The 23,499-nt window shown below is 40.7% G+C and overlaps 1 protein-coding gene across 1 annotated transcript in view; it reads right to left on the bottom strand.

Annotated features, from left to right (window-relative positions):
• RMDN2 (regulator of microtubule dynamics 2) overlaps positions 1-23,499 on the bottom strand; it is a 106,395-nt gene that overhangs the window by 4,859 nt on the left and 78,037 nt on the right. The window contains exons 7-10 of the mRNA XM_063443642.1: positions 22,675-22,752; positions 11,622-11,720; positions 8,690-8,743; positions 8,496-8,576 (exon numbers count right to left, since the gene is read on the bottom strand). Coding sequence (XP_063299712.1) covers positions 8,496-8,576; positions 8,690-8,743; positions 11,622-11,720; positions 22,675-22,752 — 312 coding nt within the window. The remainder of the gene's footprint in view (positions 1-8,495; positions 8,577-8,689; positions 8,744-11,621; positions 11,721-22,674; positions 22,753-23,499) is intronic.

The following is a 23,499-nucleotide window of genomic DNA, read 5'->3' as shown; positions in this document are numbered from 1 at the left end:
CGCTGTTTAGATACATGTTTACTGTGTAGTCTTAACATTCTATATATTTTATCATATAGACATTATCTTTTACACATACTTCGTAGATATAGTTAAGAGTCCCCATCCTCTCCCTTTCAAAATGTAATCAATTACATGAGATAGGCCTCAAAGTTATTATTTTTGGCTTTGATACAGAAAATACTGCTTATTAAAGAGATATTTGTTATATACACATTTCCCTTCAAATTCTTCCCTCTGTCTGTAAGGCTCTGTACAATCTATTCATGACATACCACTGACTAATAATACATGAAGATGGTGTTTTCCCAAAGATAGGTTTCCTACAAGTTGTCTTTTCTGTTCCATAAATTAACTTTGTGAATCACTCCCGTGTGACAACCATTATTTCAAAAGTGTTCATGATTTATTTTGTAAATCACAAGTTCAAATTTCTCAACAACATTTCTGAGATGCATACTTTGTATCTCATTAAAAATGCTTTATAAAAAAAACACCAAAGAACATTTTGTAAATATTATACTGCCCGTAAGCCTGACTTAAAGGTCTCAAAAACTTTGCCTTCAGAGAAAAATATATTATTTATTACTTACAGGTTTTATATTCAGCTCAGGGATATTAATTTAAATTTATTCCCCTCATCCCTAATTTGATAGTTTTAGAATAGATTTTACTCAGTTCAGTTTTCAGGTCTGATTAACTCACAAGTTAGTTAATATTATTATTATTATTATTATTGCCGTTAATATAGCGCAAACAGATTCCGTAGCGCTTTACAATATTATGAGAAGGGGGATTTAACTATAAACAGGACAATTACAAGAAAACTTACAGGAACGATAGGTTGAAGAGGACCCTGCTCAGACAAGCTTACAGTCTACAGGGAGTGCAGAATTATTAGGCAAGTTGTATTTTTGAGGATTAATTTTATTATTGAACAACAACCATGTTCTCAATGAACCCAAAAAACTCATTAATATCAAAGCTGAATATTTTTGGAAGTAGTTTTTAGTTTGTTTTTAGTTATAGCTATTTTAGGGGGATATCTGTGTGTGCAGGTGACTATTGCTGTGCATAATTATTAGGCAACTTAACAAAAAACAAATATATACCCATTTCAATTATTTATTTTTACCAGTGAAACCAATATAACATCTCAACATTCACAAATATAAATTTCTGACATTCAAAAACATAACAAAAACAAATCAGTGACCAATATAGCCACCTTTCTTTGCAAGGACACTCAAAAGCCTGCCATCCATGGATTCTGTCAGTGTTTTGATCTGTTCACCATCAACATTGCGTGCAGCAGCAACCACAGCCTCCCAGACACTGTTCAGAGAGGTGTACTGTTTTCCCTCCTTGTAAATCTCACATTTGATGATGGACCACAGGTTCTCAATGGGTTTCAGATCAGGTGAACAAGGAGGCCATGTCATTAGATTTTCTTCTTTTATACCCTTTCTTGCCAGCCACGCTGTGGAGTACTTGGACGCGTGTGATGGAGCTTTGTCCTGCATGAAAATCATGTTTTTCTTGAAGGATGCAGACTTCTTCCTGTACCACTGCTTGAAGAAGGTGTCTTCCAGAAACTGGCAGTAGGACTGGGAGTTGAGCTTGACTCCATCCTCAACCCGAAAAGGCCCCACAAGCTCATCTTTGATGATACCAGCCCAAACCAGTACTCCACCTCCACCTTGCTGGCGTCTGAGTCGGACTGGAGCTCTCTGCCCTTTACCAATCCATCCATCTGGCCCATCAAGACTCACTCTCATTTCATCAGTCCATAAAACCTTAGAAAAATCAGTCTTGAGATATTTCTTGGCCCAGTCTTGACGTTTCAGCTTGTGTGTCTTGTTCAGTGGTGGTCGTCTTTCAGCCTTTCTTACCATGGCCATGTCTCTGAGTATTGCACACCTTGTGCTTTTGGGCACTCCAGTATATGGCCAAACTGGTGGCAAGTGGCATCTTGGCAGCTGCACGCTTGACTTTTCTCAGTTCGTGGGCAGTTATTTTGCACCTTGGTTTCTCCACACACTTCTTGCGACCCTGTTGACTATTTTGAATGAAACACTTGATTGTTCGATGATCACACTTCAGAAGCTTTGCAATTTTAAGAGTGCTGCATCCCTCTGCAAGATATCTCACTATTTTTGACTTTTCTGAGCCTGTCAAGTCCTTCTTTTGACCCATTTTGCCAAAGGAAAGGAAGTTGCCTAATAATTATGCACACCTGATATAGGGTGTTGATGTCATTAAACCACACCCCTTCTCATTACAGAGATGCACATCACCTAATATGCTTAATTGGTAGTAGGCTTTCGAGCCTATACAGCTTGGAGTAAGACAACATGCATAAAGAGGATGATGTGGTCAAAATACTCATTTGCCTAATAATTCTGCACTCCCTGTATAGGAGGTGGGGTATAAATCACATTAGGACAGTTAACCATAAACTGTTTGCACAAGCAAGTTGATAGATTTATTTTGGGTAATTACAAAACAGCCTAAACGCTTATCAAAATCTGGACAAAACTTCCCTGTAACGTTTCAAGTGTATTTCAATGATGATCTTCCTCCCCAACCCTCCCCTTTCTTTTTTCTGTATCCCTCCCCCCCCCCTTTTTAAAAATCCATAAAATTCGCAAATGGAGAAATAATAAAAAATCTGGATCCAACTTCTATAATTATTATTATTTTATTATTTATATAGCGCCAACAAATTCCGTAGCGCTGTACAATGAGACCAAAATCTCAAAACACATTTTTAAACTGCAGACTTATTTGGTATAAAATAGCATTACAAAACAACTTGCTGACCAGTCACAAGAGCTTATATTATAGCAAGAGCGTTGACCATTGGTCAGTGTGGCCTTTCATTTCTTGTGGTTACTTGACTATAATTATGATACATACAGTGTAACATCAGATAGAATACTAATTTCAGCAGGGCTCTCATTATCTTCCTTTGTTAGATATTAAATGATATGTTTTGATCACCTCTTGTGCTATATGTACTGTGAAAGAGAACCGTCGAAAGGAGCACTTCATATTATTCTTCAGACAACTCTCGTCATACATTTTATGTTGGCGACATACCTTTGTATGCCAATAATTGATGGGGAGGTGAGTAAAAGAACTATGTCACTATTTAGACTTCATTAAAAATGTACATAATTTGCAAGCAACTTAGATATCATAGTATAGATAGCATTTATGTTCTTTCAGTTAAAAAAAAAAGTTGAATGGAAAGTACACATAAAAAGGCCGATAGACTGACCCTGAAACCATAAGCACTCTCTCTCTCCTAGCTTCAACTCATTTTTAAAGGGGAACCAACACTTCCTTAGATTTTCAATATCTTGTTGACATATTGAAGAAAAAAAAGTTGTTGGGAGATTTGAAAATTAAAACTAAATATAGTAATCCACACCACTGTCTTTATATCAATTCTGCAAATAAACATCTCCATCTTGGATCCTGTATATAAACTCTGCCCTGTAAGAAACAGTCTTTGCACCTGTTAGTCACCATAGAGAGGAAGAGAAAAATAAACAATGGGAGATGTGTTCAATTGCTGTGTTCTGAGAAATGGTGTAAAGTCTTAAAAATGGTAAATCACTTGCACTGAAAAACTGAAAGAATTTTAAGAATAAAAACAAAAAATACATTTTACCCCTTAGGAACAGAAGTCATTTTCCAACATCTGAACCAAAACAATACCTAGAACAGGAGTATGCAACCTTAGGCACTACATCCATAATACTGGCAAGGCATCAGGTAATGTAGTCTATAACGTCTGGAGTGTTGAAGGGTGCTTTTCCCAGACCTAGAATGTGTGCTACGTTTGTTCCAACATAATTTAAGGGCTTCTCTTTAAGTATATATTATATATTGTTTGTAGAGGACAGAAATGTCTGTCTTTCATTATGCAATATATATATACCTAACACAACGTTAAGCTTGATTAACATGCTAAAAATGGTTAAAAATGCACATTTATTTCACAGCTTTTCTTAAGATATTTACACATCAATTCCAGCAAAATAAAAATAATTCAAAACAGATTCACATCTCTGATACTTAAATGCCTCACATTTCTCGGATCTAATTTTTTTTGTAGTTACCACTACCTCTATACCAACCCTAACTCTATGCCAAACCTACACCTTAACCCTACGCTTACAATAACTTAAAAAAAAAAACTACTTCCAACCCTAAAACAGTATTAACCCCTTTACACTAACAGCAAATCTACACTAACCCTACACCAACACTACCCCTACTCAACCCTTAGAGTTTATGGGATTCCCTTAAATAGAAATCTAATATTTAAATTTCCTTTATTGTGCAGTGTGTTTAATTTAGAATTTATCATCTCTTCTCTGTAGACCCTCAGAAGCCTCCTGTTTATGATTAAAATTCTACTAACATAGCAAGACATAAAAAAATTCCAACAAGTATCCCATGTGCTGTCAGGGCTGATTGAAAATGAAAACATTGGTTCATGTAGGATGTGGGAGTCACAGGGAGGTGTTGCTAGGGCTGTATAAACAGATGCACAAGTAAATTCAACTTTTACATGGCAGTCATTTCTCAATGAAACCCTTGAAGGGGTTAATTGAGAATGGTGCATCATATACAGAAGAAAAAAATAAAATAACATAAGTTTCAGGTAATGTTCAATGTTATTTTCAGTGGTGTAATTTCCAGATAACTGGCAGTTATTCTCTGTCATCTAAAATTCAGAGACGTGTTTACATTGGCAAATTATAGAACGAAAGCTAAATCTTCAAAATGTAAAAAACATTTAAAAAAAGAATGCAGCATCCTATTAAGCAGAAAAAAAAATAACAGGAGTTACAGGTGATTTTAATTATTTTGTTCAACGGTGTAAAAAGTGACAGTTACCCCTTAACGTCTGAACTTCTTTGAAGTGTATATACTGGCACAGTATAACATGAAACAAATCCATATATTTCGCCACGTCCCAGTTGAAAACTGGATCAACTTTATATCGCAAAGTAAACAAGGCAGACAAATTAATTCCTTAATTATACATGAAGGCTGTGAATGAATAACAGTGCTCATGTATAAACATTAGACAGTGCCAAGTAATAGGTTATTGGAGACCCCACAAAACCTGTAATAGTTATTTCCTATTATGCAAGAGGAACATAAAGAAAGTTTATCACTTTGAGTATTACTGGCTTTCTACATATGAAGCAAGAGTGCCACCCGGAGCTGATATGTACAGTAATTAAAGTAACACTATGGCATTATGAATACAAACCTGGGTTATTATTATTATTAAGTTTGGCAATGGTGTTCTCCTCTGCATTTAGTTAAAGGCCCCCAAATCTAAACAAAAAAATAAGGTTTTACTTACCTCTTTATACAGCGCTTGGTTTCAGTCCCTATAGCCGCTTGATCCGCATCCTGCAATGTCATGCCGACACTTCTCTTTTGTCCAATCCAATGCCCCTTATAGAAGAGCATTGGGGATGAAAAGCACAATTGAGAAGTGCATTCAATGAGGAGCCCTCTAAATGGGTGCCGGTGATAGGCTAAGAGCATCAGCTAACAGTCTCAAACTACAAATTAAAAATGTGTCCAGAGTGCAATAAAACATCATGCATCTTTGCGGATACATGTAAACTTACAGAGACTGGATTTGGCAGCTGAACAACAGGCGGTATGTGCTGTTAGTATTGGCACATACTTTAAAGTTTAACCAATATGCAGCTGATAGCTGCTGTCAACTGGTAAGACTATCACACTGCTCTACTAGTTTACTAGTTTTTCCCCCCAGCAATTAATTTAGCTAAAAAAAAAAACCACAAAAAAAACCTGCATATTCAAGTGCTAGTGTATGAAAAGTGCACTTTTCCCCTACTTCTAGGGTTAATATTTGTAGCAGCTTCTGCTTCTACTTAATTAACACTGCCTGGCCATATTAAGGCTGCTGAGAATTTCTCACTACTACTGCTGATTACAAACACAGAGAGAGTGTAAAAGTGTGCCGGAGTGGTAAGAAAAACTTTGTGCTGTCTAATTATTGTTTTGTGACTGGGAACCAGCTTAGCTAGTTAGTACTGTTAGAACGGAAATAACTCTGTTTACTTAGTCTTCTAGAAAGAGTAGGCTTTTATTTGCTTTTGGTTTGATTTATGTCTTAAGAGGAAAGAGTATCCTGAATTTTAAAAACTGTTGGTTTTTTGTAAATAAACATATTGAAAAAGCATTTGAGTAGCTGTGTATATACACAGACACACATACATATAATATATATAACACGTATACACTCATGTATATATGGCTGTATATGTGTATGTATATTTTGAAGGAACAAAATGTTGTACTGAAAAAGTGAACTTACATTCTTAGTAACATCTCTATTTATCAATGTTACCAAGCTCCCGGTCCCTTTAAATACCTCCCATGTATTTACGTTTGTTAAGGACTCTGACAAAGTCATTGTAGGAGCTAGAGTAAAACCAGTATTTTCGGTACTAGGTGGCGGTTTAGAGATGCATGGCTCTCCTAGGTTAAGATCACTAATTTCCAATTACATACAAAAGTAGCCTATACGTGTACATAAAAATCTAAAACGTAAAGGCAGACTGAAACAAAAGTGTTTTTTTATTTACTTGAAGTTTATTGGAGTTTGTTCACCAAATATCATCTTAATCAGAATATGAGTGAAGTGTAACAATAAAAGGGCACATGTAGATCAAACATAGCGTCATAGAGGAAATTATAACAGAAAAACAGAAAAAATACAATATATAAATTGACACTTATATGGAGAAACTAGTATGAACTAAACTAGGCTTAGGCTAGTGATAAAATATCAAGCCCATCTGAAGTGTTTGGAGACTATCATAGCATTAGGAACTGAGTTAGAAAGCGTGTTCTGTTGCATTCTGAACACTATTACAAGCCGTTGTGTCCACTACTATATGGAGCTATAGTAGCTTCTCTAGATTTATAGGGTTTACTGGGTGTTGCCATGGTTGTGGTTTATTTCTTTAACTGCAACCGATGGACTTAAGTCCCACTCTGTTTAGTTTTGGTCTGCAAAGTTCCAAAGTTAGTACAAATTATATTTCATTATTACAAATTATTAGTACAAATTATTTCATATTTTGAATACATTTTAAAAATTAAATATATATATATATATATATATATATATATATCAGTGTTCCTGATGAAAGTCCCAGAAGAGGACTGAAACGTTGAGCTGCCATTTTTAAATAAATTCTATACTTTTTATCTACTCTACACAAACCGCTGGTCATACTGTACATCTTTGATATTTAAACCTGACCTGGATTTCAAGCACCCGGATTTTAAAGCTACAGTCAGTGTGCAAGGAACTTGGATTATTGTGTGTATATATATATATATATATATATATATATATATATATATATATATCCACAATAAATGTATCCTTGCACTCACGCTTTAGTATCCTACTGCCTTGGTGCAGTGGTATAATTAGCCGGGTGCCAGTCCTTCCAGGGGATCCTGATGTATACCGGTAAAGGAAAAATGCAGGCTGCATTCTCGGACTTTAAATATAAAAAAAAAACTGCTTTATTCCATGTGACAAGAAAATCGACTTTTCGGTCCACGAAGGGACCTTCCTCAGGATTAAGTCACCTCGTCCTAACCTCTGCTGATAACCCAGAAACTTTTCTAGGGAAACTGAACTTACTGGCCGTGCCATTGGTACAGAAAGCGCCGCAGGTGGAGGAAATAGTCGCAGAGCGACCACATGGAATAAAGTGCAGCCTGCATTTTTCCTATACATATACATATATACACGGTTTATCCAAAAATATCAAATTGAGGCCTAATTTAGAGGGGGGGAAAAAAAGTACAACCTATAATAGTTAATGAGTGGAGCAAGTGGTGAGCATTCTAAATCATTACAGTGTTTTGTTACAAATGTTCTTGGCTGTTGTAAGAGCAGATTACGGTAATTAAATCTTCAGTATCTGTTCTCATTTGGCAATCACACTGGCATTCATAAAGAGACAGTCTAAACATTGGGATCTGTTCAAAATCACAGCAGGGAATACTGAGTGTTGCAGTTATCTTCACAGCAACAAAATGTGAGACTTAACGAGTAAGGTAAATATATGATAGATGTAAAAAGCATATTGTGCTACTGAGCAGTATTGCACAAACTTAACCTTACATAAAAATAACTAGATGGTGATTTGTGATAAGTTGAAATAAAGTTAAAGGGAAAAAAAATGGACTAAACTAGCTAGAATAAAATATGATGTCCAACTCAACTGCTTTGTATTTTTATTTTGGTTATAAGCTATTTTGGTTTTCGTTGTGCATACAAAACGTGAGATCTTTACAACTCACAGTTAAATAAATACATCTACATAGTGTCTTAGATTTAAATACCACTTGCCCCTAAATTGGAGGTGCTGTGTACTGTACTGGGTATTGTTCATAAGGCTCACCTCTTTAGTTACAGATGCAATAGCCGATGCATCATTGCAATACTTCAAAGCTTTAGTTTTCTGTCCCAGATCTTTGTAACACTGAGGGAGACATACACAGAAAGGATGAGTAAAAAGCAAAACTATACAAACCGCAGACTTAGAGTATGCTATATTTATGGGAAATAATCAGATAAAAAAAATTTTCTTGTTACCTTTGCCAAGAACACATAGTTGTACTTCGAGTACCCAGGATGCATTTCTTCAGCCTTGGAAATAATGGGAACACGATTACAACAATAAATTACAGCGAAAACAAAGAAATTAAAGTATTATTGGCATGAAATGCTGAGACAGAGATGGGAAAGAGCCAGGAGGTTTTTCATAGGGAGGTAAGCAATTAAAAAAAGGAGATCTGGAAGGACTAACAAATATGAGATTGCTTTCCTTTGATTTTTCAGCCCATAATTTAATATGCTGTATCAGCCAATTGTCTGGATGATTATTATGGGAAATGTAGGTTGCATGTTAACGGTTACTGAACTACACTAAAGATGTAGCCTACTCATTGTTACCAGAAGAATATATAGAATAGGGGTGCCCAATAGCTACTGGTCGACTGCCTTGAGCAGTTGCGTATAAAGTGATCAGACTTCTTCATTAAATTTTTAATATTGCAACGTTACATCCTCGACTTGTGAATGCTGATTTTAACAACTAATATAATAAGGGGAAAGGCTTATATCATAACCCTGCCCCCTTAACACAGGGTACTATCTACAATCTGGACAAGGGAAGTGGCTAAAAATTAGAGTGTGTTCATCCCTGCAGGCCACAGCAGAAGCCTACTGTATGCAAACAAACACAAAATGGGGATGGAGGAGGGTAGAAGAAAGGGCACACATATAGGGTGAGACAGACATAGGGATGACAGGTGGAGGCAGGATGTAGAAAGAGAGCAAAATGTGCGTGGAGTAGAGACTTAGCATCACAAGTGTAACCTACAACCCAACACACAAAGTGAAAATCCACCAAAAGAAACAGACAGATAGAAGGTCCCTAAACTGGTCTTGAGAATGGCCGGATAATAGAATAAAATTCAAAGAACGTCAGAATAAACCAAGGTTAAGGGAAGTCAGAAACACACATATACTAGAGACCAAGTCAAGAGAGCCAGAAATAGACAATTACGAGAAACAAAGCTGAGTCAAGGGAACCAGAAAACAGTAGTCGAGAGCAAGCCAGCTTAACACCAAAATTATACAAAACAGACAAAAGAACGCGCTATTGGGACACTAGGAACATTAGGAACCACAATGAAAATAAGGTTTTATACATTTGGGGGCGTTGTTAGCATTGCCCCGCCCCAAAACATGAATGTTTGTTGAGCTCTAGGTTTTTGAACTCAAACGACATCTTGACAGTGACTGGTGAGCCCCCCCAGTGGCCGGCGTCCAGGAGGCTGTCTGAGACAGCAGGCAGAGTGCTGACAACAAGTATGAGTGGGATAGAGAATAAGAAAAGAAAAAAAAAAAAAAGAGGAAGCAGTGTGGGGAGTGAGGGTTGGAAATAGAACTGAGGTGAAGAAATAGGATCAGAAGTTAGAGTGGCATTGAAACAGAGGGTCACCAGTGGGGGTTGCAAGACTGACATGTTTCCTACCAAAATGAAATAGTAGGAAAAGGTAGCTCCATATTACTGGTCATTAGAGTGGCTGGCTTTAATGCTATCAAGGAAAGGGAACCCATAGACCGTAACAAGTCTAAAATCTGGCACATGAGGATAGAACAATGCTAATAAACTATCATAGTTCAAGATAATAAAAAACAGTCTAGAAATAGCCAAAGAAAATCAAAACTAGACAGTAATCACATGTTATGATCGTTCAGTAGCAGAAACAACAAAATACAGAGGCTGATACAGAGGCTTTTAGACTTGTCTTGTCTATAAATTAATATATTCAAACTAATTGATCAGGAAGATAATTTATTTCCTGAATAAATAGATTCAAAGAATTTTGATTTGGACGATCGATTCGCTCATGACAAACACATTTTTGCACAAGTCTAGTTTATATAGCATTAGCAAATTAAGTCATCAACTGGGATCATTTTGATGATGCCAGAAGGTGCTTGTAGGATTACACATATTTGACACACAGTTCAGTGACGGCAAAGTTTGGACATCAACAAATGATAAATATCTGCAGTGTGCAGTGTCAAAGTGAATAAAACACTTAGAATGCTGCAGGTTGTTGCTGAAACATGCAGATCCCATTACAGTTTAATAGAGAAAGAGGGACACAAGTGGAGTGTAGGATGAAAACAGTGCGACCCAAGTGAGGTGGGATTGAGAAACACACAAATAAGATCATTGATGTAATGTTTACATCATTATTGAAATTAATAAAACTAATAGTGAAAGTTTTAACTTTTATTTACATATATAACTAATGTATTAGTTTGTTAATATAGCAGGAGACAATTCAGTCTCTTCATAATTGCCGCAGATGCCAATACCGACAGCTTCATATTAAAACCTTGTGCATACATACACATACATACAGACTCCACGCACCAAGACCACTTAAAACCAGTGAGGTGGTAATGGTGCTTGGAGTAGCCCTTAAACATGTATGGACAGTGACATTACAGTAATGAAATGTAATAATGGCATCAGTAATAATATAAGTCACTCAATGGCATTTCAAACAAGAAGTATAGTTCATCTTGGGGAGGGAATATTGTGATATTTAACAAAAAGGGGAAGTGATGTATTTAGTAACCGTGACAATGCTTTTTACAAAACTTAGCATATGATTCTATGATGGATCATAAGACATTACACTTTAAGAGCACTTTTTTGTGATTGAGAATAGAGTTAGTATAGGTAAACCCAAATCTACCAGTGCTGGTAGAAATGTCAATACACACAGAATGCAAACGGGACTGTAATGCACCTACACTAGTTCACATATTGCATAGACAACTCCGGACTTTTGTAATTTCAAACACATAAATGCAAACAGAAAATCACATGATGTGCATACAACTATATTTAGTGACTGGGACCTGGGTATGAGAGTAATAAATTAATCATAACGACAGTACACAAATCTAAATAGACCATAAATAGTTGAATATTTGCCTTCAGAAAATAATTCAAGGCATCTTGTACTGTTGCAGTTGGTGGATTCCCAAACAGGGTAGCAGCCACTTTTCTTTCAATCCAGGATAACCGGGAAACCTGTAATACACAGTCCCATTTGTAATTATAGTGCAACAAATCTGAAGAACAAATTGTTTCCTATTATACAATACTGCATTTATATAATACAAGCACACACGCTAAAATAGGAACATTTCAAAGGAAGTAAACGGGAATAATTAGTGCTTTACTATTTGGATAACTGTATGGAAAAATATGATATTCTTGTTACTACACATTGTAAATAGGTTCATTTTGACATATAAAAGTGCAGGTTTTCTTTGGAGTATATGTAATATGACCACCTAGTTAGTGGCGTACTGTGAAGGAACACTGCAGGCACCCAGGCCATTTCATGAAGTGGTCTAAGTGCAGTGCTCTTGTCGTTTTAAACCTGCAATGTAAAAAACAATGGCAATTTGTAGAAACTGCAATGCATTAATTGCATTGTTAATCATACCTCTAGTGGCGGTCTTTCTGACAAACACTAAAGGCACTTTCCCTGCGACGCCAGAGTCAGACTCAGTTCATCAATCAAATGCAACTCACGTAAGCATAGATTGGACGAGTGCACGCATATCAAATCCCCAGTGCTTCTCTATCAGTAGTGCAGAAATTATGTCTAGATAATTTGCTTATGTTAATTTATTTGTATTTTAAATTCCATTTAATGTGGGTTAAAGTCAACTGCTTTTTAAAGGGAAACTATAGTGCAGGGCTGCGCTCCCACCATCAGCGCTAAAAGGGTTAAAAATTCTCTTCTCACTTACCTGATTCCAGTGCTGATGTCTTTCGGTGCTGGGTCAGGCTCCGTCTCCACCGACTGGAGGGATCTATTGCGCATGTGGGGTGAGCGCAGCGATTGCATTAGGACTTCTCCATAGAAAAGCATTGAATCAGTGCAGCCCAAAAGTCCTCTATGGACCCGGAAGGTCAATAGAGGAATTATATATATTTTAAGTTGTAGTGCCACCTAGTGGGGTAAGCTACAGCCACAAGTTCTAAATAAATATTGTCTTAAGATGCTAAACAATTCAGCTATTGTAGTGGTTATGGTGCAAAGAAGCTATGGGAGTTGTCCATTTATTTTTTTTTTAAAACCAGTTCGATGTGGACTGGCAAAAGAGGGTCTCCCTGGCATGGAAAGCCCCAACCTTCTTTGCAGACATGATAATGAAGATGTGTTACAAATGTTGTACACATTTGCAGAATTAAGTCTCTTTGCATAATAACCAATGCAATATGCTCCAGTGTTTATTTATAGGGACACTATAGTCACCAGAACAACTGCAGCTTAATGTGTTTTTTTCTGGTGAGTATAGCAAGTTCCTGCAGACTTCTCAATGTAAAACACTTTTCAGAGACAAGGCAATGTCTACATTGTTGCCTAGTAACACCTCCAGTGGCAGTCACTCAGACGGCAACTAGAGGTTCTTCCTGGGTGTGCAGCACTAACGTTCAGTGTCTCCATGCTTTGCATGGAGTCGCTGAACTTTCCCCATAGAGATGCACTGAGTCAATGCATCTCTATGAGAAGATTCTGATTGGTGCAGAGCGGGGTTTTGCCACACAAGTGCGACAGCCTCCCAGTGCTTTCCTAAGGGAAAGCATTGGATTAGCTGAGATTATGAAGTTTGATGATCTCAGCCAAGGGTTGGAGCGTGGGCAGGGCACGACCGGCCCCACGTGGCACTGAAAAAGGTGTGTAAAATCACATCTGGAGTGCCAAAAGGTTGCCTATCTCTGACTTAAGGGAACACTCCAAGCACCATTACCACTACAGCATTCTGTTGTGATTATGGATCCAGGAATGCTCTTGCACACTCCTAGTGTCAATAGTCAGACCATTTGAAACTTGACAACCTACTTGAAGTTTGCTTGGATCTGGTTTCAGCCTCCCGTGGAGCCAAAAGCTCCAACATGGAGCTTACTTTGTGAGTATGTATGTATGTATTTATGTAATCTATATATCTCCAAGCTAAAAAAAAACAATCACAGAGAACCGTTTAGCACACCAACTATAAAGATCTAGCCCCTAACCTCCTATAAAAATGCATAAAACAAATGGGTAGCGCTTATATTAACTGCCACATTAAACACAATTGATCACTACAAGACAGATAGAATAAGATAAAATAAAATTGACATCCACAGAATGAATAATCATTATTGGAGCACATTAGAGCATTGCACAAAGTAAACCAAAGATAACCAATAAAATAATCCTTGTATAGTTATATTAGGGCAGCGCATGAGGTATATAGAGATCAAATTGTACTTAATCCAGAGGTGAGAGGTTCCAATCTGGTATAATGACGGATCCTACTGCCAGAGTAGGTATTTACATAGTGGTAACTATGTAAATTGGCTCTCGATGGAAAAACTTTCCAATTGATGCAATACTTTTAGAAAAACTTTTAATGTAATTTATCTACAAGAATTTCACATACATTAATGTTGACTTAATCATTTTCTAAGAGTATTGAAAAATTCCTGAGACAGAGAGCTCATGGAAGAGGTAACCAGCACCCTGTGGACCAAAGGTAAGTTGTCATATCATTTGCAAACCATTTGACTACATACCCTGGGATGTCTACAGGGCACTCCAGGCAACATAACCACTACAGTATGCTGCAGAAGTAATGGTACTCGGCATATTCCTTAACGTGACTAAACTGAATGCAAGGGGCAGAAAACTTCTGCAGGCACCAGTCCTGAAATTGCATACATGAGCTGTTATATGCAGAATCAAGTACCCTGAAAAGTTCAATTGATGGTTTTTAATACATAAGAGTTTGATTCATTTTACGTGCAGAATGTAAAGTATTTAAGCAGATACCTTGGTATACAACCAACGCAAGGTTTATACATGTACACCTGGATGGCGAACATACAGAATCATCTTGCTACATCATGTAAAAGCTTGAATAGGAGATACGATATATGTTAGACGGTATCTCACCGAATCTGGGAAGTACCCTACTTCTTCGTAGATATGGATGGAAAAAATAGTTAAGGACTGAACTACCGGTACTAAAGAAGCTTTCTGTTGGGTTAACCTAAAATCCAAGAATGATATAACTGACGGTTACCAATGTTTAAGCAAGACACTTTTTTTTGTTTTAACAAACCACTATTTTTAGACTGAAAAAGGTTAGAAATATTTAAATAATGTCTTATGTCTTATTATTTAAAAGTCAAGCTGGGGGGCGTGGTTTGACCGCCGTGCGAAATGGCCGCCTGAGAGCAGAGCTCCGCACCCGAAGCCCGCCAAAACGCCCTGCAACACGCTACAGCTACCCCAAAAAACCCCAAAACAGCCCGAACTGTCCCCCTGCTCCCGCAGCAAATGGCCAGCAGGAAGCTGTCGAAGCAGGGCCATAAAGACGCGATGTCGGTCGCGGACATGCTATCCACGCCGCGGCCTACCACTCGAGGCGCCCAGACGGACCAACCGCATAGGCAGGAGGAGGCACCGGGTGGGACCCCGTCGCGGGGGGCGCCGACTGAAACCTCGAGCGCAACGATCCTCCACTCCATTGCGGAGGTCAAGGGCTTCCTGGCGGCGGAAATAGCTCGGTCGACGGCAGAAGTGAAGGCGGAAATAGCCGCCATTGGCATCCGCACAGCGGCAGTTGAGCGCCGGATGGCCGGGATCGCCAAAGCCCAAAATGATAACACCACTGTCACCAATGCCCTGCAGCACAGACTTGTGGACCTTGAAATAGAAATGGAGGACATCTCTAACAGAGCCCGCCGCAATAATTTACGCATCCGCGGCCTGCCAGAGACAGTAGGGGAGACAGACCTAGAAGCAGCACTGGTGAGCACTTTCAGACGCAGCCTCCCTGATATACCAGAGCACATGTGGTGGATAGACAGAGCCCACAGGGCCCTCAGAGCTAAAGGCCCTAACAACAGCCCCCCAAGGGATGTCATCATAAAATGGCATTACTACAAAACAAAAGAAGCCATCCTCAAGCATAGCAGATCGCACCCATACACCTGGGAACGCACTGAACTGCAATTGTACCCGGACATAGCTCCCTCTACGCTGCAAAGACGCAAGGCCTGGAGACCGGTAACAGATCTCCTCAGGGAACAGGGGGTGAGGTTTGCCTGGGGATACCCCTTTAAAATTATAGTCTTCAAGGGACCCAAGCCAGCAGTACTACTACCCTCTATGGACATACCAACTTTCCTCACAGGCCTTGACATAGCTGTGCCGGCTGATCTACAACTCCCCCAGGGAGGACAGGCCCAACTCCCACTACTACCAGACGCATGGGGGCACAGCGACCTGACGGAGGACATGCACTAAAAGGGAACCTCAGCAACAAAACCACGGGAGCATTGAGCCGAATGCAAACTGACCTGCTTAACTGAAGGACTTCTTAATACAGCGGTTTACAAAGCCTGGACTGAGAGCAAGTATATACTGAGACTGGGGTGGGAGGGGGGGGGGGGGGACAATGGTTATTGGGACTCCCGGAAACTAAGCCACGCATGCCCTGAGAAGGGGTATGACTGCGATCTGATGGCGGACACTTAGCTACTCTGCTCTACGGTCAAAAGCCAAGCTACAGCGGAGTCACAGAGTAGCGGGACGCTTACTAGAGACGCCCAGTATTACAGGGACCTTTGCCTCGCTTGACTTGGGGCCTCTTATGGGGTGCCTGGGGGCGGGTGGGGGGGCTGGGGTGGGTTCCGGGGGGGTGGGGGGTGTACATCAACAGAGAGCACTCAAAGCTGGCCTCCCCCCCCCCGTTTCTGCCCTCCCCCCCCTTCCTCCCCCGGGGCGCTCCGGGAATACCGCCCGGGAGGTGGGACCAGTCCTGAGGGAGGGGGTGGAGAATGATCCCCCGTATGGTAGGTGGGAGTCCAGATGAGGTATAGGGAACCTGGGGGGCACACACGACAAGTACCTTTTATACACACAGACCTAAGGCAGGCGAGCCCCAACACACATTACAGGGGGAGATCCTGATGGGGGCGGACCCCCCCCCCCCCCACCTACACACTAGCTGTAGTTAGCTGAATACGGGTTTGACTGGGTGCTGGGTTTGGCAGCCACCGCTCCCTTAGAGGTGATCCCCTCAGCGGAGCGGTTGCACACCCCCACAGCTCCTGGCGATTGATAAGACCCGGAATTCCTGTTGTTGAATTGTTATTGTTTTTTTGTGTTTTTGTTATTGAATTTGTACTAAATATTGTACACTATAACTTTGTACTCTAACAGGTGGTAGACCTTCTGAGCCTGCTCGCCTGTTTCTCTCTACTTCTTCTCTTGTATCTCTTTACTCTCCCCGCCTTACCCACCCCTCATCCCATCCCCGTACCGGACGAGCCGAAACTCCGCGGAGAGACCCAACGCTCTGAGCGCATAGGATCCTCACTGCAGACCTGTCATAGAATACAGCAGCCAACGGTGAGTACCCCACAAATCTAAGTCACAGCTCAAAGTAACACGACACACACCCCGACACATGGACCTCCTCCTGACCTCACTAAATGTAAATGGCCTAAACACCGCAAACAAACGCAGGCTGTTACTGAGAGAAATCCATAGACAGAGGGCCACAATAGCTTTTATCCAAGAGTCCCACATTCCTCGCACCTCTAGGATTCAACTTACGAACCATATCTATACGAGAGCCTACACATCTAGGGCGACATGTAAAAGAAATGGAGTAGAAATACTCATGCATAAGAACTGCCCCATGCGAGTCACTGGGGTGCAAACAGACACGGAGGGCCGGTACGTGGTACTCTCAGGAACAATGCTCAACAACACATACCACCTTATCAACGTATATGGCCCAAATACTCCAAACCCACAATTCTGGAGAGATCTGGAACTCATAGTTAAGAACCTGCCGAGAGGCATACTAATTCTAGGGGGGGACCTTAATGCCACGCCCTGCCCGGCGTCGGACAGAGGGGGTGGACAACAGTTGCCCCGATCGCATAATAGGGGGGGCCAAGACAAACTCCTCCACACCTTCATACAACACACGGGACTGCTTGACCCATGGAGACTGCATCACCCGGGAGAGAGGGACTTCACCTTCTTCTCCGCGGCTCACAAATCCTACTCCCGCATAGACCTCTTCCTTACAAATAGCATGGGAATGCAATGGATAAAAACCTCACGAATCAATCCGATCACGTGGTCGGATCATGCAGATATCGAAATAACATTGAAAGCACCCGGTAATCACACGCAATGGAAATGGAGACTAAATGCCTCCATGCTGAAAGACACACAAACACAGGAGGATCTCCGACAGGAGATCGGGCATTACTTCCAAACAAACGCTACACCGGACATAACACCAACGACCCTGTGGGCGGCCCATAAAGCGGTGATTCGTGGTCTCCTCATAAAAATAGCGACACGTAGGAAAAAACAGAAATACGAGACACTCACGGCATTACAAACACAATTGCGTAAAACCGAAATGCAACACAAACAGATGGTCACTCAGACCACGACTAGGGAACTGACAGAACTCCGACGGCTCATTACGGAACTTATGTTGGACGACATAGGCAAGACGCTAGTAAGGACAAAAAGACTGTTCTATGAAAAGTCCAATAAAATGGACTCCCTACTGGCGAAGGCCCTCAGACCCCAAACACAAGCGCCTACGATCCACGCCATTAGAAATGACAAAGGGCAGATACTCACAAGCCCGACCGACATCAATGAAGAATTCACCAGATTCTTCATGTCAGTGTATAATCACTCTCCCACTCTGACAAGCAGTAACAAGCTGCATGCCACAGCAGTGGCGAAGTTTTTAGAGGCAATAGATCTCCCACTACCCCAAGCGGACCTGGTTGCCCCCCTGGGGGACCCGATAGACGCGGAGGAGGTAGATAGGGCCATAACGGCACTGAAGGGTAACAAAGCCCCAGGCCCAGACGGCTTCGATGGGGCCTATTACAAAACCTACAGGGAGGACCTGGTGCCACACCTGACAAACATGTACACACACTGGACAAAAGGAGAAGCCCCATCCCCAGACCTTACGACAGCTAACATCGTCCTGATCCCGAAGCCAGATAGAGACCCGGCGCTAGTCGCAAATTACCGCCCTATCTCACTTATAAACTTTGATGTAAAAATCTACGCCAAGCTGCTAGCGAACAGGTTAAACCCACTCCTGTCGAAACTCGTACACGCTGACCAAGTTGGCTTTGTACCCAACAGACAACTATACGAAAATACCAGACGGGCGGTAGATCTCATGTGGTGGGCGGGGGAGTCCCGAACGCCTTCTCTGATCCTTTCCCTGGACGCGGAGAAGGCGTTCGACAGACTTCAGTGGCACTTTATGTTTACCCTGTTAAGGAAATTACAGATACCAGACCTCTATATAACAGCGGTGAGAGCACTGTACCATAACCCGAGGGCGCAGACGGTGATACCGGGTGCGCCTCCATGCCCTTTCAACCTTACAAACGGCACGAGGCAAGGGTGCCCGCTGTCGCCGCTATTGTTCATACTGGCCCTAGAACCTCTGCTGCAATCAATACGATCCCACCCGCAGATCACGGGAGTGAAGATAGCGACAGAAGAATTTAAGGTCTCTGCTTACGCAGACGACATTCTGCTCACTGTCACCAACCCCGGGAGCTCAATCCCACACCTCCTGGACCTCCTAGACTCATATAACCAAGTGTCGGGATACAAAATTAATGTAGATAAGTCCGTGGGTATGCCCATAGCAATGACGGAGGAAGACGTCGTAGCGGTCCAACAAACAACCCACCTGACCATCACCCACAACCCTATAAAATACCTTGGAGTAAAATTGACAGCCCGCCCCGAGGACCTATACAGAGAAAACCACCTCCGCATTATCACAGCCCTGTTAAAAGATCTGGACACATGGCATGAAAAACCAATTTCATGGATAGGAAGATTGCATAGTATAAAAATGAATCTGCTCCCACGCTTGCTCTTCCTGTTCCAAGCGCTCCCAACAAAAGTGACCAAAACAGACCTAAAAACACTACAAACTGCCATTGACGACTTCATTTGGGCCCGTAAAAGACACAGAATTAAGAGACAGACACTCTACAGGCCTAAGAGCAGAGGGGGGTTGGGACTTCCCAACCTTCACCTCTATTACCTCTCAGCACAACTCGCCCAGGTTATAGAATGGCACGCACCGCCAGACACACATAGATGGGCAGATGTGGAGACCTTGCTCATGTCCACGGACCTACCACAGTTCTGGATCTGGTTGCCTCGAGCGGACAGACCAGTGCTTCGCACCACCTGCCCAGCCATTCTGAACTCCATCAGAATCTGGGATTTAACGGCACATAAATACGCACTCACGCACCCGGTGTCACCACTAGCCCCATACCTACGAAATAAAGCCTTCCCCCCGGGAATGACTGCCAGAGACTTTAGAAACATTGAAGATACCGGTATACAGAGATACCACCAGCTGTTCCACGCGGGCAGGTTCCATTCATTCGATGAACTAAAGACCCTGGCCCCCCTGACAACAAAGGACTATTTCAGATACATGCAGTTGAGGGACTTTGCAACAAAAGCACATATCAAGGCAGCGGCATTGGCAAAACTTACCTTCTTTGAGCGACTATGTATCGAGGAGGGTCCACGTACCGGCCTCATCACCGCACTCTACAGTCAACTAAGCGCACCGACAGGTAACTCCCACATACATAGCACACTGGGAAGCAGACCTCCAGCAACCCCTGGAGAGCGGGGAATGGCAGGACATATGGGAGGCGGCAGCGAAGGCCTCCATTTGTGTCCTCCATCAAGAGCAGTGTTACAAGACACTAATGCGCTGGTATACCACACCGGTGAAGCTCTGCAGAATGGGCAAAACAACAACAGACACCTGTTGGAGGGGGTGTGGGGAACAGGGCACATACCTGCACATGTGGTGGGGGTGCCCGAAGGCACAAACCTACTGGGAAACGATAGCCACACTACTGACGACGGTCCTACACAAGTGCATCCGACCAGACCCCTGGACATTTCTAATATCCAGACCAATAGACAGCCTGCCACACAAAGAACAAAAACTGCTGAACAAAATTACCTTAGCCGCCAGGCGAGCAATGGCAAAAAAGTGGCTACACACAGACATGCCGCAGATAGAAACAGTAATACAATATATTAAAGAAGCGCATCTAATGGATAAGCTCACTGCACAAATTAGAGACACCTTCCAAACATTCCTTAAGACATGGGAACCTTGGGAAGACTACATAGACCACTGAGGGCCCGGACTCTACCAAAGACGCTCCCCCGGTACACTCTCCCCCCTCCCCCCCACACCCCCTGAACCCCTGGCATCTCCTTCCTAGTCTTTCACCCCTCTACTTTCTTACTATCCTGTATAACTTCTTTTCTAAAAATAAAAATCCATGCATGGCTGCGTTTATAACTGAGGCCGGTGATTATCGCACTACACATCGGTGCAGACGATGAAGCTGCACCCGATAGGCCATATGAAGTCAACGTTCCCAACGAAGCTTCTGATCAACACCTTCATCGATACCCTAACGACATGACTCACTGCACCGACGAGTGTATGCGTACACCGCCCCCCACCCTTTTTCTTCTTCTGTACAAGCACCATGCATGATTGATACATACAGCAGTTATAAAAAAAAAAAAAAAAAAAAAAAAAAAAAAAAAACAGAAAATAATAAAACTCCTTGACTAGTAGCCAAACAAGCTTACGGTCATATGTGCCGGTCTCTGTACCTAATGTATAAGGACACTGTATAAACACGTGTAAACATGTTGCACAATGTTGGGCTTTTGCATAAGCCATATATGCCTATTATCTGCATGCTTATCTTGTCAAGATGAAAAAATAAAGAATTTAAAAAAAAAAAAAAAAAAAAAAGTCAAGCTCTGCAAAGACAAACTAAAAAAAAAATACAATTATTTAACATGTTAAAATAATATTTTCAAGACATGTCATTCTTCAAGATTAAGATCTAATACATTAATCCAGTGGGATTCCACTGATGATTTCCTAGATTATCTACGACCATACAACTCCTACTTTGATTGGCCACACTATAGAAAGGTCATTCTGGGACATCAGGAGAGACACAGCTTGGATACGGATTTAAGCTTTGACTTTCGATTAATACATACTGAAGAAAGTTAAACATACACAAACAAAAGTAGCTAAATATTAAGGAAATATTAAAGTACTGAGTACATAATTACAGGAAGATTTGTGCTAATGATCTTCGTTTTATTATCCTGATGATTCACTGCTGAAGAGGAAATTCATCAAATGCAAGTAGTGTGTGTATGAGTCAAGTAGCATGTAGGTGTCAGGGTGTGAGACAGGCTGATCTTTTTTCCTCTTTATATTAAACATAGGCATCTGTTTTAGTACCTCTCACAAACCCTCCTGTCCTTCTGAATTCTTCACTGGGGATTTCATTAGTCATAAGGAAAGAACTACCTAATTACCTATCATGGATAGATAACTCTTTCCAATGTCACCTTCCAAATTTAGAATGTGTGTATAGACGTCTTTTATTCTGAAAAAAGTAAGTTTAAAAAAAAAAAAAAAAAAGAGAGAGAGAAGAAATACGGTACTAAAAGAAAAGGAAAATAGTTTAGCAAGACTTTACATGCCGTCTATTAAAATATGATGACTATTTTCACAGATCCTACATGTTTTGAGATAAATTAGTGAAAGGTGAATACAAAATAAAAAGCTAAACACAGATCGATCAAAGCTATAGTGCTTATTACAAGAGTTCCCCTGCTGTTCGTAGGAATACTTAACAGCACATTAATGTAAGGGTAAAATGCAATAATGTAAAAAATAAATTGTGGCTCTTTGTCACACACAAAACAAACATGCACGAAGGATATATGCATACATATTATATATTCAAATAAACACAATGTCTTCATTCATAAGAAAAAGTGTATTTAATCTATAAGAAACCACGAGTGACTTACCTCATAGCACCATCTACCCAACAGGTAGTACTGGAGAGGGTCCTGTGGATTTAATTCTATTGCTTTATCTAGATGTTCCTGAAAAATGATTAAACCTTTACATCAATCAAACCTTTATAAAACTTTAGTTTGTAAATTAATGCTTGTGTTACTATGACAAGCACTCTATATCTTTCAGTAAAACCTTCTATCCTTCTTTTTCAAACATTCTACAGGATATGATTGAAAATAGGAAAATAAACATTGTGCGTTGATGAAAGGACTTTTATGTACGTAATACCCTGTTTGATCATTACATTTGTTGATTTGATGCATTGTTTAATCTTGGGCCTTATATGTGTAGAACATAAAGGATAATGTTTGATTGTATTTAATTTTGGAACTATCCTACATAGATATATATATTTCAACAAGCATTATATTTAATAAGGAGACAGGAGGCTACCAATATTTGGGTCTTACATTTTCTACTGGTATTGTTGATGTAGGTATCAAACACATGACTGGCAGAGGTTTATTTAGCCTAGATAAGGGTAACTTAAATAGGTAGCCATAGTATTAGTCCTGTGAGAAGGGAAGCCTGTTTTTGAGGATGAGCTGCTTTTTCTACTCATTGGTAATGTTGACTTGGATGTTGTGGCCAGTCTGCAAAGATTAGTGAAACCTTCCTATGCCAGAGGCTTTCTTCATCCTATAATAAATGGGACATTAGGTCAAGGGATCCCAAAGTTTACCTCCACTCATGTCTTGGCACTTGTATTTTACAATTCAAAAGAATAGGGTAACATGGATTTATAAAACACTAGGTGGCTCATTCACCAAACA

This window comes from Pelobates fuscus, chromosome 2 (assembly GCF_036172605.1).
Source record: "Pelobates fuscus isolate aPelFus1 chromosome 2, aPelFus1.pri, whole genome shotgun sequence".
Classification (NCBI taxonomy): domain Eukaryota; kingdom Metazoa; phylum Chordata; class Amphibia; order Anura; family Pelobatidae; genus Pelobates; species Pelobates fuscus.
The sequence above is the reverse complement of the archived record's forward strand: the minus strand, read 5'-3'. Positions and strand labels throughout refer to the sequence as shown.